The sequence below is a fragment of the Tupaia chinensis genome, unplaced genomic scaffold, assembly GCF_000334495.1.
Source record: "Tupaia chinensis unplaced genomic scaffold, TupChi_1.0 Scaffold000258_1, whole genome shotgun sequence".
Classification (NCBI taxonomy): Eukaryota; Metazoa; Chordata; class Mammalia; order Scandentia; family Tupaiidae; genus Tupaia; species Tupaia belangeri.
The window spans coordinates 2,231,158-2,248,924 of NW_006159738.1; the positions used below are offsets into that span (position 1 = coordinate 2,231,158).

General features: G+C 52.8%; 1 protein-coding gene across 6 annotated transcripts in view; it reads left to right on the forward strand.

Moving 5' to 3' along the window:
• The window catches only part of KDM2B (lysine demethylase 2B), a 147,709-nt gene that overhangs the window by 49,186 nt on the left and 80,756 nt on the right, over positions 1-17,767 (forward strand). For all 6 annotated transcript variants that reach the window (XM_006149295.3, XM_006149292.3, XM_006149293.3 and 3 more), the window contains 3 exons: positions 4,099-4,214; positions 11,836-11,962; positions 14,708-15,180. In XM_006149295.3, the coding sequence (XP_006149357.1) occupies positions 4,099-4,214; positions 11,836-11,962; positions 14,708-15,180 (716 nt within the window). The remainder of the gene's footprint in view (positions 1-4,098; positions 4,215-11,835; positions 11,963-14,707; positions 15,181-17,767) is intronic.

Below are 17,767 nucleotides of genomic sequence, written 5' to 3' on the forward strand. Positions count from 1 at the left end.
TTTTTTTTTTTTTTCTGCAGTTTTTGCTATAGGATGTGTGCACTTGCTGGAGAGAGAAGGAGGGAGAGAGAAAGCGGGAAATCTCCTCCCGGGGTGGGGGCGGCCACACAGCAGGCTCTTCTCCGTCCACCTGGGTCACGCGTGCACACCCCTGGTGTGTTTTCCAAGCCAGGTTGGCCCTGGACTTGGTTTTCTCTAGGGAGGTGCGCGGCATGGAGAGGATCTGGGAAGGGGGCCTGTGGGCACAGCACGGTCACTACCATGTGCTTCCCCTGAACCTGGTGGTCCCAGGTCCCTGTCCTAGGGAGCGTCACCTCCGTAGCGCTGATGACCACAGCTGCCACAACGGAGCACGGTCCTGCGTGGTAGTTGGTCGACCGCAGAGGCGGAGGGTGGTGAGACGTCGAAGGCGCAGCCAGACTCAGTCGGCTCCGAGGATGAAGGGGTTGGGGAGGAGGCCCGGGGGCTGCAGGGGCACACCTGGTGACGGTTTTTGCCTCTGGAGGTGCCGTCACATGGAGCCCTGTGCCTGGCCTCGTCGCAGGGCTCTTGCCTGTGATCTTTCACTAGCCGTCCAGCACTGAGTGTCCAGCACAGACGCCAGTGGGGACCTCACAGCCTCTACACTCTCCTTAGGGGACGACTTTGCTCCCAGTCAGGGTGGCCGCCTGTGACTCAGGGCTGGCGTGGTTCAGCTTACTGGGGAGAGGCTGGAATTTCACGGGCTTGCGGGAGGAGGTGGGTCAAATCTGATTTTCCTGCAAGGGGAAGGAATAGGCACATGAGGAGGAGGAGAGGGGAGACCACCTTCTGAGCCTGGGCCTAGCTTGTCCAGGCTCAGGGTTGCGTTGCCCTCGCCTCTGTCCCCTCCCTCTACCCCCACCTGGCCCTCCTGCCTTCACTGTAAGTTTCTCTGCTTCTGTCTGTCCCTGTCTGCCACTGTCCCTTATTCCTCTCCAGGTTTCTGCTAAGCCTCCCCTCTGTGTGGCCACACCTGTCCCCTGGGACTCGCTGTCCCATGCAAAGCCTTTGAAGCAGCGACAGTGCCGAGTAGTGGCTAAAAATGGCTAAAAACAGAGCTGCTGTCACTTGTCAGCTGTGACTCCACTCAGCAAGTGTCTTCATGCCCCGAGCCTCAGTTTCAGCATTCGCAAGTTGGGCTTGGTTGTCTCCTACCTGTCGCTCAGCTCTGCGCTGGCCAGTCAGCAGCTGAGGGCCCATCTGCACTGAGGTGGGGGCCAGCTGGGTGGGCTGGTACTGTGGTTAAGGTGGCTAGATTCCACATGGCTGACTACAGTTTGAATCCTAGACTTCGTGGCTTGGGAAACATGCCAGGTGCATGTGTGTGTGTGTGTGTGCCCAAAATCTCAAGAGGAGAATTGGAGGAGAAGGGATTGTGGTGTGGCCATTCCCCTAGGAGGGGGGTGGAGGATGCTTTTTCACTTTCTCTCCCTCTCTATAGCAAATTTAAAAAAAAAAAAAGAGAGAGAGAGAGAGAGAGGCCAGCAGGTGGCACGGTGGTTAAGGTGCTGAATTTCCCATGGTTGAACTTGGTTTGAGTCCTAGAGTTGGTGGCTTGAAAATCATGCCAGGTGTATGTGTGTGCATGACCAAAATCCCAAGGGGAGAATGGAGGAGAAGGGGTTGTTGCATGGCTGTCCCCCATATAAGTGATTTCTCACATTCCCTCTCTCTGTCACTCTCTCTGTCTCTGGCAAGCACATACACTCTATGACAAAATAAAGAAAGAAAGAAAAAGAAAAAGAGAGAGACGTGGAAGTTACTCATCAAGTGACTTACAAGGCCATCTCTGTCCCTTGCCTTCATGGTGCTGCTGCTTTTTTTTTTTTTAAGAGAGGTTTTTGCTATAGGGCGCATGTGCTCGCCAGAGAGAGAGAGAGGGAGACAGAGAGACAGAAAGCTAGAAATCTCTCCCAAGGGGGGATGACCACGCCACAATCCCTTCTCCTCCATTCTCCTCTCGGGATCTTGGGCACGCACGCACACGTGCCTGGCGTGAGTTTAAGCCACCGGGTCCAAGACTCGAACAGCGGTTGACTTCATGGGAGTCCAGCAACATAGCCATTACGCTAACTGCTGATCCTTTTTTTTTAAAAGAATTATTTTGTTTAACTTTATTTATTTATTTTAATTTGACCAGAGAGAGAGTGAGAGAGAGAGAGAGAAAGTAAGAAAGCAAGCTGCCAGATCTGGGACTTGAACCACGGCTGACTATGTGGGAGTCCAGCGCCCTTAATCACCACACAACCTGCTGGCCCCACCTTCATGCTTCTTAAGCTGTGGATGACTTCCTGGGGTCAAAATCCTAATAAGTGACTTCACTTTACTGTGCCTCAGTTTCATTATCTGTAAATTAGAATTGAATATATTCATTTTATTTTAGAGGTTTTTGCTACAGGACATGTGTACTCACTGGAGAGACAGAAAGCAAGGAATCATCCCCCAGGAAGGATGGCCTTGTGCAATCCTTTCTCCTCCTTTCTCCTCTCAGGATGCCCGGCATGAGTTCTAAGTTGGTAGATCCAGAACTCAATGGCAATCAACTATAAGGGAGTCCATATTCTTTTTTTTTTTTGGGGGGGGGAGGGGAGGGGAGGTTTTTGCTATAGGACATGTATGCTTGCCAGAAAGACAGAGAGAGACAGAAAGACAAAAAGCAAGAAATCACCCCTCAGTGGGGATGGCCACGCTGCAATCCCTTCTCCTCCCTTCTCCTCTTGGGATCTTGGGCATACACGTACACACACCTGGTGTGAATTTAAGCCACTGGGTCTGGGACTTGACCCACAGTGGACTACATGGGAGTCCAGTGACATAGCCACTATGCTAACTTCTGGTCCCAAGATGTCCATATTCTTTTTTTTTCTTTTTTCTGTTTTGGAGAGGGTTTTGCTATAGGGGGCGTGCGCTCACCAGACAGACAGAGACATAGAGACAGAAAGTGAGAAATCATCCCCCGGGGGGATGGCCACACCGCAATCCCTTCTTCTCCATTTTCCTCTCGGGATCTTGGGCACGTACACACATGCTCCTGGCATGAGTTTAAGCTACCGGGTCTGGGACTTGAACCGCGGTCGACTACGTGGGAGTCCAGCGACATAGCCATTACGCTAACTGTTGGTCCCACTGTTGGTCCCAAGTCCATATTCTTTAAAAAAAAAAAAAATCATGAGCGAGAGATACACACAGGTAGACAGACAGAGATGCAGCACCCCGACAGGGTCTGGAGGCCACAGTCATCACCCTTGCACACCTTAGCCCGCCTCGGTTATGGGCCTGAAGTACCCAGGAAGGTCTCCAGACTTGAACTGGCAACCTTCCAATGAGGGTCTTCTGTGCCACCATCTGGCCCCTAGTGTGAGGGTTTTCCTGAGGATTAAGGAATTTGGGCCTGGGCAAGCTGAGCACTCTGTTGTCCTCATGATTACTGGGCCAGGCTCTGGGCTAGGAGGCTGGGAGGTGAGAAGCTGAGGCCCAGGCTGGTGAGAAGGGAAGAGACTGTCGGTAGCCATCGGCCCACAGGGCAGAGGGTGGGCTGTGATGAGGTGGGATGCAGGCACCTTGTGGCCAAGGAGGCTGCCTGGAGACTGGTCTGGGAGGATTTTGGTGTGAAAAAGTGGACTCAGCAGAGGAAAGTCTGGGTCCTGCAGCTTAGCGAGATGTCACTGCTTGGTCCTAGCTCCAAGCCATCAACCCCCTCTGGGACTTCGGTTGCTGGGATGAGGATGGGAAGGCTCAGGACTCATGTGCAGCTGGGAAGGGGTCTCCAGCTCCCCGGTCCACACAGAAGTGGAGACAGGGCTGTTCTGACTTCTGCAGGCTGGCCCCAGGACCAGGAGGGGAAGCCTTGGTCCCCAAGGTCCTCGAGGTTCTACAGATTTCCATCACCTGAGTGTACCAGGGGCCACCCTGGGCCTATGTCCCCTGGGCTGGCCAGGAGCCCGTCTTTCCGTGCCAGGCATCCCTGCACGGGGATCGTCCTTCCTGGCCCTCTGAGCGGGCGTTCCCTCCTGACAGCCTGGGTAGGTGCAACCCCCGAGGCAGGTGGTGGCTCACTCCGTGTGCCCTCCCCACTAGGTTGGATCCATGCGGTCTACACACCCGTCGACTCTCTGGTGTTTGGCGGCAACATTCTACACAGCTTTAATGTGCCCATGCAGCTGCGGATCTACGAGATCGAGGACAGAACCCGGGTAAGGAGGTTTTTCTGTCTTTCCCGTGGGCAGGCCTGGTCCCTGAGCTCTGTTGGGCCCTCAGATGTGGGGGACAGATCACTGAGAGGTCCCCTGTGGTTCCCCTCTCCTCCTCCTCCCTGCCTCACATCAGCCGTGATCCTGGTTCTGCAGGGCAGGGCTGGGGGGCATTGGCAAGAGCCCCACCCAGAGCCCCTGGAGCTTCTGTTCACCTCCAGGTTGGTGGTGGCCGAAAGCCCCTGTGGAAGAGGAAGTATGTCCTGAGAAAGCACCCTGAGGTATCGGGAACCCTGCTGCTTCTCCCTTGTAGAAAGGGGCGACAGGGGTTAGGGGAATTTTGTTAAGTGGTTGCTGCTCTTGAGAGAGTGTTTGAGCCTCGGAAAGAAGGCCTGGCCTGGTCCACAGTCAGGTCTTGGTCATTAGTGTTCCAGTAACCGTGGGCCCGATTGAGCAGACCTGAGGAAGCCAGTGTCCGAGTCCCTAGGTGCTGCCTCTCGGGGTTTCGGTGTCTCCTGGGGCCCTGGCTCCGAGGCCAAGGCTCTCCTCTGTCCATAACAGTGATGGTCACGGTGCTCAGGTCTCAAGGGTTCCCACTCCATGCCCCATGCCAAGAAGCCGAGGCTCACACACCTGCTGTTCTGCTGCTCCGCTCTGTGGGTTTCACCTGAAAAGCATGGGTGCCCTTTCACCCCCTGGGACTGGTCAGGTGTCCCCAGGCATTTAAGCCAGGTCTGAAGCCGGCTTAGAAACTGGAGCCCAGGAGCAGAAAGGCCTATTTCTTCCACTTCCTTTCCTAAATAGCTATTCAAATATATATTCGCTTTTTGTACATTAAGATATCATTCCCATACCATCAAATTTACACTCAACGTGCAAAATTCAGTGGGTTTTAGTGAATTCACTGAGGTGCGGCCATTACCACCAACTCCGGAACATCTTCACCCCAAACCAGTGCGGTATCCGTGAGCAGCCACTCCCCACCTCCCTGATCCCCCATCCCTGGCAACCACTGTCTCCTTTCTGTGTCTGTGGGTTTGCCTACTCTGAATGTCGGTGGAATCACACGCTGTGTGGTCTTGGTGTCCGGCGTCTTTCACTTCGCGATGTGTTTTCGGGGTCCGGTCAGGCCGTAGCGTGTGTCGCTGCTTCATTCCTTTTCATGCCGGAGTACTACTTGGTTCTGTGGGTAGACCCCAGCCGTCCTTCTCGGGCCATGCCTTGGATATGGTTTTGGGGTTCTTTTTTTTGCCTTGAAGAGGTGTGGCTGTGCCTGGAACCTTGAACCTAAACAGACATCTCGAGCAGGCGTCTCCCTCTGCCCAGAGTCCCTGACTTTCTAGTCTTGCTGTCAGGCCTCGGTGCAGTGGAATGACACGCCCAAGTCGAAGTCGCAGCCGCCTCGTGTGCAGCAGACCCTTCCAGTGGTCCCGACGTGGAGGGGCCTTTGTCCTCAGCAGCCAGGCGTGCCGCAAGGGCACGTGCCCATGTCTAGTTGGCGCGTTTGTCCCTGGCTTGCCCAGATCTGCCGAGTGCCAGGTCCAGGCCAGCGGCTCTTGTTTCAGGGACGTTCTCTCCTCCCTCTGCTCACTCACATTGTGTTGGCCTGCGGACGGCCAGCCCAGTCCTGGCCTGCAGGATGCTGCCCCAGGACGCTCAGGAGAAAGGCGCGATTTGGGCACGAGTGGTCATCTCGTAGTCCGGGTCAAGTGCTGTCTGGGGCTCCAGCCAACTGTTCTTTGGCCAGCCCTGAAGAACGGGCCAGTTGTTTGTGAGCAGACCAGCGGGTGTGGGATAGAAACGGAGAACTCTGGAGGGAGAGGACAGGGCCAGACTTTCCAGGCAATTCCTGAAAGCCAGAGTCCGCCTGGGATTCCTGAAGGCTTTGGCAACGTGCTGGGCAGTGTCCCGCCCCCTGGGAATCCAACTGTGTATCTTCATGTACTTGGGTCCCATGTTCCCTGAGGAACCAAGTCCCACCCCTGCCAACCTGTGGCCAGAGGCGAGAGGCGGGGTCACGGAGTGGACCCCCAAGCAACACCCTGAACGCTTGTGGAATAGCACGGCCCCCTTCCCCAAAGCCCACTGTCCGTGTCATCTGAGTGGGCACCCCGTCTGATTTCACTGAAGCAGGTTGAGGGTTGGGGGCTGGCGAGCACGTAGGGCCAGAGCCAGCAGCAGGCTGTTTAATCTGCTTTGGTTTTTGGTCTTTGGAGAAGAGCTTGGCTACAAGGCCCGATTGTTTCTGTCTTAGGAGCCAAGGCAGACAAAAGGCACAGGAAGAGAGGACTGGAAGCCAAATAAAATGCCAAGGGCTCCTTGTCAGCTCGCTACAGCTTAATTCTTTACATCGCTGCTTGCTTTCTTAAGAAGGTTATGGCCTTTTAAAAATAGTTTTTCAAGAGTCCTAAAACATGGCTTTGCTTGGAAACCAAATGTAGGGGCTGGGACAGAGGAACCCATCAGTCTCCAAGGCCTGTGGTGTAGGTTTGTGTTAGGAAAAGAACTTGGGGCCAGCTCTGTAGCCTACTGGTTAACAGATGCTAGATCCCACATGGCCCATTTCAGTTCAAATCCCAGCCCCAGTTGTTGTGGAAACCTGGGAGTGTGTGCATGTGTACCCCACATCCTGATAGGATGGAAAAACAGAGAAAGGATTATAACAGGACTACGTTCCAGTGGGGTGTGCCTTCTCCCTCTCCCTCTCTCTCTGGCAAGCATATGTGCCCTGTGGCAACTGAAAATAAAAGGGGGCAGGGCAGCCAGTGTGGTGGTTAATATGGCTGGATCCCCTATGACAGACTTTGTGGTTCGAGTCCAGGACCTGGCGGCTTGAACCACATGCCAGGCACGTGTGCCCAAAGTCCTGAGAGGGGAAACAGAGAAGGTATTATGACGTGGCCATTCCCCACAGGGGCTGCTTTCTCACTTTCCTTCTGTCTCTCTCTGGTGAGTGCACGTGTCTGCTAGCAAATTTTTTATAAAAATTTTTTTGTTTGTTTTTGTGCCTTGAGGTGGGGGACTCCCATCCAGGCTTGAGAGAAGTCCCAAAGTTCTCTTAATGTTAGGAAGCTTTGTCTTATTCACTCATTTTAATATTCCTAGGTCTAGGAACCAGCAGTTGGCATAATAGCTATGTCGCTGGACTCCCATGTAGTTGACCGTGGTTTGAGTCCCAGACCCGGTGGCTTAAACTCACATAGGGTACGTGTGTGTGTGTGTGTACCCAAGATCCTGAGAGGAGAATGGAGGAGAAGGGATTGCAGTGTGGCCATCGCCCCTAGGGGGTGATTTCTCGCTTTCTGTCTCTTTCTTTCTGGCGAGATGCCCTATACCAACCCCCCCCCCCAAAAAAAAAAATCCCTGGGTCTGATGACAGGTGACCTCATCCTGCAATGTGAACTTCTCTTAAAGCAGACAGATGCAAGCATCTGGGGGCTGGTGGAATTCCATTTTTCCCCCTTGGTAGAAGAAATCTTCCCTTCCTGATCCTGAAAACATGAGGAATGGTGAGAGAATTACACCAAGAGTGAATGTGTGCATGTCTGTCATCTTAAGATAATGTCTGAACAACCCCTGCATACTGTTTAACTCTACTTAGGTGGATAGGGGATAGGGATAGTCTAAATGATCATTCATTAAACTGCCGTCTCTCTTATATTTATCTTTTTTTTTTTTCCCCTAATGGCTCTAGTGAAAGCAGCCTTCCCAGAAAAGGTAATGCAGCACATCCTATTCCCTCGCAGCCAGTGAACCTATTTGGAACCTATTTGCAAATAATTTACCCTCCCTTTCTCTTTCCCCTACCATTGGATTTTTTTCTTTCTTTCTTTCTTTTTTTTTATTTTTTTGGTATTGATCTTTTTTTTCCAGGAGAAAAATAAATTTTAAAACACTTCCACCCACACTGGTATTTTGCTCTCCAAGTCCCTGAGACCTGGGAGTTCTAGATGCACTGGGAAACCTTGGGTTCTCATCTGCCAAGGTCACTCAGCCTCCGAGGAAGGGCTAAGGCCAGATGCCACTTGAACGGGCCTTTGGAACTCAAACGGAACCCTTGAGAGCTGCTGAGAGATCGTGTCCTCGCTAGGCTGGGAGCATCGGATGCTCTCTGACCGCCTTCCCTCTCGTTTCGGACTGTCATTGAACCCACTCAGTGTGGTGAGACTCCAAAGTTGTCAACAAATAATGCTGAGCAGCCCGAGTGTTTAACGCTCCCAGGCATGTGGCTGAAACCTTTTGAAGGCAAAGGGTAGAAGGCGACAACCTGTTTGTAAGTCAGTTCTTTGCCAATTTTGTTTCCTGCAGTCCTCTCTTGGAAAAAAAAAAAAAGTAACAACAATAAAAAATGTTGAACTCTTTCATCAGCATTTGTTTTCACCCTGCTGGTCCTTTGAGTTCAGCAGCAGAGAGGGGGCACTTACCTTTCTCTCCTGAAGCACAGCCCCGCCCCCAATTTTTTTTTCTCCTAATTTAGAAAGATTTTCAGGTGTTCTGGTGCCTGTTCATGGCAGGGTGGCTCAGATGGTGCCCAGAAATTTGAAAATTCCAAACCAGCTTCAAGGGGCAAGCAGATGGCCCAATGGTTATGTTTCTGAACCCCCACCTACTTGACTGCGGTTCAAGTCCCAGACCTGGTGGCTTAAAACCCATGCCGGGCGCATGTGTGTGCATGCCCAAAATCTTGAGAGGAGAATGGAGGAGAAGAGATTGTGGCATGGCCATCCCTCCTGAGGGGTGATTTCTTGCTTTCTGTCTCTCTGGCGAGTGCACACACCCTATAGCAAAAGAATCTCTAAAACAAAACAAAACAAAACAAAACAACTCCAAGTCCAGTGTCCAGGGATGTAAGTGAGGGTCTGTCCATCCCAGCCTGCTTCTTAGATATTGGCAGTTGATTTCAAACTAGTTGGAATAGGGATGGGCTGTGACCCCCCCAGACCCTTCTACACAGGAGGGTTCATGTCAAGAAGGTTCATACCAAAAAGCCCTTCTCTTTTTAAAACTCCAGCAGGTACTGATCCACTAATTATGAAAAAAAGCCTCCGAGGAAGGGCTAAGGCCAGATGCCACTTGAACGGGCCTTTGGAACTCAAACGGAACCCTTGAGAGCTGCTGAGAGATCGTGTCCTCGCTAGGCTGGGAGCATCGGATGCTCTCTGACCGCCTTCCCTCTCGTTTCGGACTGTCATTGAACCCACTCAGTGTGGTGAGACTCCAAAGTTGTCAACAAATAATGCTGAGCAGCCCGAGTGTTTAACGCTCCCAGGCATGTGGCTGAAACCTTTTGAAGGCAAAGGGTAGAAGGCGACAACCTGTTTGTAAGTCAGTTCTTTGCCAATTTTGTTTCCTGCAGTCCTCTCTTGGAAAAAAAAAAAAAGTAACAACAATAAAAAATGTTGAACTCTTTCATCAGCATTTGTTTTCACCCTGCTGGTCCTTTGAGTTCAGCAGCAGAGAGGGGGCACTTACCTTTCTCTCCTGAAGCACAGCCCCGCCCCCAATTTTTTTTTCTCCTAATTTAGAAAGATTTTCAGGTGTTCTGGTGCCTGTTCATGGCAGGGTGGCTCAGATGGTGCCCAGAAATTTGAAAATTCCAAACCAGCTTCAAGGGGCAAGCAGATGGCCCAATGGTTATGTTTCTGAACCCCCACCTACTTGACTGCGGTTCAAGTCCCAGACCTGGTGGCTTAAAACCCATGCCGGGCGCATGTGTGTGCATGCCCAAAATCTTGAGAGGAGAATGGAGGAGAAGAGATTGTGGCATGGCCATCCCTCCTGAGGGGTGATTTCTTGCTTTCTGTCTCTCTGGCGAGTGCACACACCCTATAGCAAAAGAATCTCTAAAACAAAACAAAACAAAACAAAACAACTCCAAGTCCAGTGTCCAGGGATGTAAGTGAGGGTCTGTCCATCCCAGCCTGCTTCTTAGATATTGGCAGTTGATTTCAAACTAGTTGGAATAGGGATGGGCTGTGACCCCCCCAGACCCTTCTACACAGGAGGGTTCATGTCAAGAAGGTTCATACCAAAAAGCCCTTCTCTTTTTAAAACTCCAGCAGGTACTGATCCACTAATTATGAAAAAAAAAAAAAAATAGTAGTCTAGCAATAAAACTGGGATCCTCGGGAAAGGAGCTGGAGCCAAGGAAACCGCTAGATCGCAGCTCCCCAAGGAGCCGGAATGCATGTGAGGGCCGCGATCTTGTTCCAGAGTACACCATCCCCCAGAGCAGAGAGGTCAAAGGGACCCCATATGCAGATGGCAGAAGTGAGGCCCCCCACAGTGAGAAAAGGGCTTTGAAGCTGAAAACTGAGTGAGCAGGACAAGGAGCCAAGAGCTAGGATTCTCAAAGAGAGCCTTTTCCAGGTGGGCGCTTCAAGAAAGGCAGGCAGAGCGGAGAACCTAGATCTGCTCATTTTGACTTTCTCCCGGGGTTGCAAGTCATGTCGTCCTTTGCTGTCAGCAGAGGGATCTGGGCAGCGGGGGGTGGGAGGCGTGCTTGTTTTATGTACAGCTCCCTGAGTTCCTGGAGATCAGGGTGGGAAGGAGGCCTCTCTGGGCCCCGCAGACACACTGGTGGTGGAAGGGCAGAGACAGGCCAGGTGCGAGTGTGGCTGTGCAAGACCCGTGGTGTAACCTCTGCAGGAGAGGGCCAGTGTAGGAGACGGGGCTGTCTTCTGGGATCCCGCTTTCTCACTGCTCAAGATCCCATTTGCAAAAGGCTCATCTGGGCCAGGGCCATCAGTGGTGTTGCTTCCTTTCCATCCTTTGCGGCCGTGTCATCTGTTTAGACCCTGCACTGCCACCAGTTGGAATCCCCCTGAGGTCTCAGCCTTGGTTCAGTTCCTGTAGGCAGCGCTGGCCCCACCTTCATCTCCACCCCTAGGAGAAACAGTGAAAAGGGGAACTCCCTGTGGACTCCTACTCTGGACCCAGGAGTGTATCCTGGTGTCAGGATGGCCTCAGGCCACCCTGGTGAGGAAGCCTCTTGAACAAAAGCAGGCTGGGCAGTCCAGGTGGGCATAGGGGAGGAGCAAGAGGTGGACATCCCTGAGGCCCCACCCCTGGAGGTAAGAGGCCACACCCCCACCACTCTCATTGGTTCCTCTGGCCTGGCCTTCCTCCCAGAGTGCAGGAGGATGTTCCACAGTCTGTCTGCAAATGGGTAAGGTTTGGGGGTTGATTTCCGATTTTCAAGTGGGAGGGAGGGCTAGCAGAATCTGTGCAAGAATTCTCCAGAATGACGAGGAGCCCATATCTGTTGTAGCTAGAATTGGGCAGTGGCTCTCATCTGCAGGTACACACTCTGTGAGCCGGTCAGGGGAGAACCGTGTTTTTCTGCATCTCCTGGAGGCACAAAGCACACCCCATCCCGCTTCCCAGGCTTGCAGCTCAGGGACCATGGACAAGATGCTTGAGCACAGGCCTCTGCCTCTGCCTCATTCCTGCATGCTACTGGCATCTTCCCCTTTCCAGCCCCTCCCCGACTCCCCCTCCTACCATTTGTGCATTCGCTGAGATGCTGTCCCCACTTCCAGGCAGCTTCCCTCCACTTCTCTCCCTCCTTCCCCTCTTTGCCCTCCAGAAACTGACCTCCTCCCACCCGGGTCTTTGCTCTCAGGTGCAGCCCAAATTCCGCTACCCCTTCTACTATGAGATGTGCTGGTATGTCTTGGAGAGATACGTGTCCTGCGTGACCCAGCGCTCCTACCTCACTCAGGAATACCAGAGAGAGTCCATGCTCGTGGGTGAGTGAGCCCGGGAACCCCGGCTTTGCGGGAAGCCGGACCAGAACACCTTTTCCTCATTGGGATCTGGAGAGAGTCCCTGAGTCCCAGAGGTTCTTTGTAGCCAGAGTGTTGAGCAGAGTTCTAGAGAATCCTTAGGGGAGCCATCCTTGTCAGCGTCCCACGTGGAATACGGAGTCCCAGGAAGTGAACTCTGACCCCAGAAGTGTGTCATATGTGGCCTCCAGTCTGGGACCGTGCAGGTACAGGGAGAGCACAGTCCCAGCAGGGTTGCTGAACGGGCTCGTGTCACAGAACAAGGAATCCCGGTTCTTTTTATGTCTCCGTGGTTACCAGCTGAGTCTTCCCTCTGCACCTGGAGGTTGGGTGTTTTTATCTATATAGGAGCAGGTCTGGGAGATGCAGCCAGTGCCCCAAAACCCAGCCTGTCCTCCAGCCAGCAGGAGGGGTAACAGTGCTGGTGGCACAAGCTTGGAAGAGCAGGCAGGGGTTCTGATAGAGGCAGGGAGAGAGAATGTGTTTATAGCCGCAGCTGCAGCATCCTGCCCTGCTGCCAGGGCTTAAAGGGACATCATCCCCCCAAAATGGCTGTGCCCTTGAGTCGTGACTCACAAACACCGCCCTGAAGTTGCATCTGGCTGTGACAGCAGGCCCTGACAGCGCTGTCTGTAGGACGACCGCGGTGCTTCCCCGTGTCCCAAGCTGCTGTTGCTGAGGGTTTTCCAGGATGTCGAGTCCACGGTGTCTCCGCCACGGCATGTTTCCATCACGGAGTAGAGAGAGGAGACTGGCCTGCTCCTTTAGGGTTTGCAGGAGTTCTTCTGCAGGCTCCAGCACTTTTACAGTCTTCTTCGTTTTCCTGCTTCGTAATAAGCTTCTCCTTCCCTTCCCTTCGTGACCTTTAGGGGTTCCAGGCTGGGCATTGGACGGACCACAAATGTGTCTGCTGGAGTCTCTCCTAGGAAGTGCCCGTTGGCCTCTCGGGAAGTCAGCTTTGTCTGTGGGGCATGTAGTAATCTCACTGCCTTCAGATGCCATAGTGTTGGAAAATGCTGCAACTCCACAACCTGCCTCCCAAGCCCCCAGCCTAGCAGGCATGATGGGAAATCTGCCTGCGAGAGTGTGGTCCTCGCCGTGCCTGCAGTAGCTACGTGTTCCCATGGGGACCTGAGGCTGTGGAGAGTGAAGAGGCTTCTGATTTTTGCTAGTCCCCGGGGCAAGAAGCACAGGCTCAGTTTCCTCTTGCATGGGTAGTTAGAGCAGTAGAAGAACATTCCTGATGCAGCTGGCAGGTGTCCGAGGAAGTCTCAAGGCAGTGTGTGGGTAGCCCCGCCCACTCTGTGTTTTTATATTTTCCTGCCACTGTTTCCCTGGCACTTGGTCCACCCGCCAAAGGAAAGGGGACAAGGTAGGGAAGAACGCTCCTTATTGATCGCTACATGTGTGCCAGGAACCACACTCAGGGACGCCACCTTAGTCCCCACCTCAGGCCTGCAGAGGCTAGAAGTGTTCTTTGCCATACATTTACTTTTTTTTTTTTTTCCATTATTTTATTTATTTATTTATTTATTGTGAAGCTGAACAGAAAGGAGAAGGAAAGTGAGAAAGGAAGCTGCCAGGTCCAGGACTCAAACTGAGGTCAGCTATCTGGGAGTCCAGCCACCTTAACTACCTCGCCACCTGCCAGCCCCACCATACATATACGTTTTTTTTTTGCTATAGGGTGTGTGTGCTCACCAGGAAGACAGAGAGTGACAGAGAGACAGAAAGCGAGAAATCACGCCCAAGGGGGATGGCCACGCTGCAATCCCTTCTCCATTCTCCTCTTGCGATCTTGCGCACGTATGCACACGTGCCCAGCATAAGTTTAAGCCACTGGGTCCGGGACTTGAACCACGGTCAATTACATGGGAGTCCAGTGACATAGCCATTATGCTAACTGCTGGTCCCATACATACATTTTTTAAAAAATAAATTGCCAGAGGGTATGTGCGCTTACTGGAGAGACAGAGAGAGAGAGAGAGAGAGAGAACCCCCAAGGGGGTAGGGTCACACTGCAATCCCTTCTACTCCAATTTCCCTTCCTTTTGGAATTTTGGGCACACATGTTCATGTGCCCGGCATGGTTTTCAAGCTGTTGGGTCTGGGACTTGAACTGTGCATTCACCCATGTGGTATCCAGTGCCTTAACTACCATGCCACCTGCTGGCCCTGCTGTTTTCTCTCTTTAATTTTAAAAGATATTTATTTATTTGTTGAGTTTTATTTATTTCATGAGTGAGTGAGCTAGAGAGAGAGAGAGATAGCAACCTTGACAGAGTTCCAACACCATGTTCCACCTTCAGCCCTCAACCAGCCCCCGTCATGGGCACACACGTGCCTGGCCTGGGTGTCAGGATGGGAATCGCCAATCTTCCCACGTGGGTCAGCCTGGCAGAGTGTGGCGTTTTTCCGCTACACCACGTCCATAATATACACTCTGGAGAAATAGACTACGGGGTGTGTTCAGGGAGGTGAGGTGACCAGTGTGGGGACACACAGCTGGAGAGAAGCAGGGCTGGGATCTGAGCCTGTGTCTGATGGACCTCCACCTTTCTAGAGGCCAGAAGACATAGACCATTAGGATCGTCAAAGAAGGTTCCTCTCTGGCGTCCAGGGGAGGTATAGTGATGTAGTTCTAGAGACTCCCAGCAGGGAGCTGGCATCCATCTTGGCTTTTCTCTGACCTTCTCCCTTCCCCTACAGATGCCCCGAGAAAGCCCAGCATAGACGGCTTCTCATCCGATTCCTGGCTAGAGATGGAAGAGGAGTCCTGTGAGCCGCAGCCTCAGGAGGAGGAGGAGAAGGAGGAGGAAGGCGAGGGTCCTGATAAGGCGCCCAGGCCCCCTGCTGAGGGTCCCACCTCACCCACCAGCACCCCTGCTGAGGACCAGGAGTCCCTTGGAAAGAAGCCCAAAGCACCCGCCCTGCGGTTCCTGAAAAGGACTTTGTCTAATGAGTCCGAGGAGAGCGTGAAGTCTTCCACGATGCCCTTAGACTACCCCAAGACTCCCACTGGCTCTCCTGCCACCGAGGTCTCTGCCAGATGGACCCACCTGACCGAGTTTGAACTGAAGGGCCTGAAAGCTCTGGTGGAGAAGCTGGAATCCCTCCCGGAGAACAAGAAGTGTGTCCCCGAGGGCATCGAGGACCCCCAGGCACTGCTGGAGGGAGTGAAGGTCGGCAGGGGTGCGGCTGAGCTGGGCAGTGAGGAGGGCCAGGCAGGTCCTGTTCAGTGGGCTTGAGGGAGGCTTGGTGCAGACTTTTGGACCTCTAGGTCCAGGTGCTGGGAGGGGTCTTGGGGCCAAGCATGCCGAGGAAGTTCCAGCAGAGGTCGCCATTAAGGGCGGAGGTGGGAGGGATGCTGCGTGTGATGCTGGAGGTCGTGTGAGAAAGCTCCAGATTCGTGACTTGGGTCTTCTCGGGGGCCCCGTGCTCCTTGATGGCTACAGAGCTGCGGTGGATTGTGGGAGGAGGACCCTGGTGATGGCGCCCCTCTTTTGTGCTCTCATGAGGAAATACGATAAATGAATAGAAGCGCTGCAGGGGCCGTCTGGTGGAAGCCGGCTCTGTGGCTGGCAGCAGGTCCTTCCAGGCCTTGGGAGCCATGTGGCAGTAGTGGGTGCTGTGGTTGGGTTGGGAGGCAGACTCCTGGTCTTGTGTGTCGTTCTGGGCTGGCCTCCCTGGAACACGTGCCCGTTTCCTCAGAGCGGATTGTACATCTCAGTGGTCCCCTGCGTGGCAGCTGATGGGGACACCATGTACCCACCTGAGATTCAGAGGTCTCCATTATTTGCATTGGACCGATGGCAGAGTAGGTTGAAAGAGGTTGAGGGACACACCCAAGGTCACAGAGCAGGGAGATGGTGGAGCTGGGGTGAGGACCCTCGAGCGACTCTTGTATTTACCACTGGTGGAACTGCCTGTCTCCACGGGGGAAGGCTTGTTGGTGCGAGGCCTCAGATGCATGTGAACTTCCGCCGGCCTCCAATGTCTGAGGCCCAGGTAAAGCCAGCTGCTTGCTGGGGCTGGAACAGAACTTGTTTCCTCTTCATGGTGCAATCTATGCAGGACTTGGTATTTCGTTTGTTTGCTTATCTGTTTAGGAAACATTGTGTCCGGTGCTGGGGTATGGAAGTGGTAGGGCTCTTCTGCCATAGCGACCAGGGCTGGACTCGTGGTGTCTGCTCAAGGCAACCTGGAACCCACAAAAGGGAGCCTGTGTACAAAATTATTATTATTATTTTTAATAATTAGTCACTTTGGAGGCCAGCAGGTGGCATGGTAGTTAAGGGCACAGAACTACATGGCCAACCGTGGTTCGAGACCCAGACCTGAAGGCTTGCTTTCTCACTTTCTCTCTCTCTCTCCCTCTCTGGTCAAATTTAAATAAATAAATAAAGTTAAATAAAACAGTTATTTAAAAAAATATCAATTACTCATTTTATTTTATTTGATAAATTTGACCAGTGAGAGAGAGGGACTGTGAGAGAGCAAGCCACCAGGTCCAGGACTTGAACCACTGTCAGCCACGTGGGAGCCCAGTGCCTTAACCACCATGCCACCTGCTGGCCCATTAATCTAGGTATACCTCACTTTATATAGAGGTATGTTCCCTCCAGGTACTGTGAAATTAATTCAGGTAAAACAACGCTGTGATGAATACCCTTATAAATCAATTTCTTAAAAAAAAAAAGTTTATTTCCTTAAAGATAGAGAGAGAGGAGGCTCCATCCGCACAGTCGTCACACCACAATTCTTCGGGCCCACATAGTCACATCGTGGTTCTCCCCCGGCCCTGCAGCCAGCCAGGGTCATGGGCACACCTGGCATGTTGCAGTGGACCTGGGACGAGAACCCGGGACCTGCCTGCGTGCTCTCCAACGTTGTGCAGCCGTGCGCCTACGGCCTGTGCTGCTGCAGCTGGGCCTGGAGCAGACTTTCACTGTGCATCTATTTCATGGATTCTTGACTGTTTTTGAGAGTTTTTGAAAATAATGGACTCCCCCAGCGTCCCCCCAACATGCTATACACAGAGGATGCTGCACATAACGAGGGGCTGACTACTGAGCCTGCTCTTAGCCGCCAGGTAAGGATGCCCGTCTCCTCCCTTTTCTTTATCGTGTGAAATCCCCTAATCTCTTTTGGCTTTTATCCCCATACACAGAGAGTGAGTCAGAAAGGAGCAGCGCCCACAGGCTGCTGTTCAGTATCCCCACTTTGCAGATGAGAAAAGGTGGGAACAGAGAAGCTAAGTGACTCGGCCCGCTGACGCCTGCTGCTCGGTGGGGAGGGCTGTGTGCCCACCTCCCCCCATGCCTTTGGTGGCCACGGAGGAAGTGATTTCTTTCCCCTTCTCCAAAGGCAATTCCAGGGACTGACAGGTAGCCTGTTGGTTTAAGGCACTGGATTCCCACATGGCGGACTGCGGTTCAAATTTCAGACCCAGCAACTTGAAAATGACAACAAATAGATAGATAGATAGATAGATAAAATTTTTAAAAGACAACCCCAGACTGGCCCCATAGCCTAGGAACTGGGTGCTCTGTGGCAAATGGCTGTCCGAATGTCAGCCCTGGTGGCTTGAAAAGCATGCAGGGCACCTGTGTTGGTATGCCCAGTGGTAAACTGGAGACGGGGTCATTGTGTGACCACACCCCACTGGGGAGTGCTTCCTCGCTCTCTCTCCCTCTCTCTCTCTGGCAAGTGCACACAACTTCTAGAATTAAAAAAAAAAAAAAAAAAAAAAAAAAAGGACGCCAACCC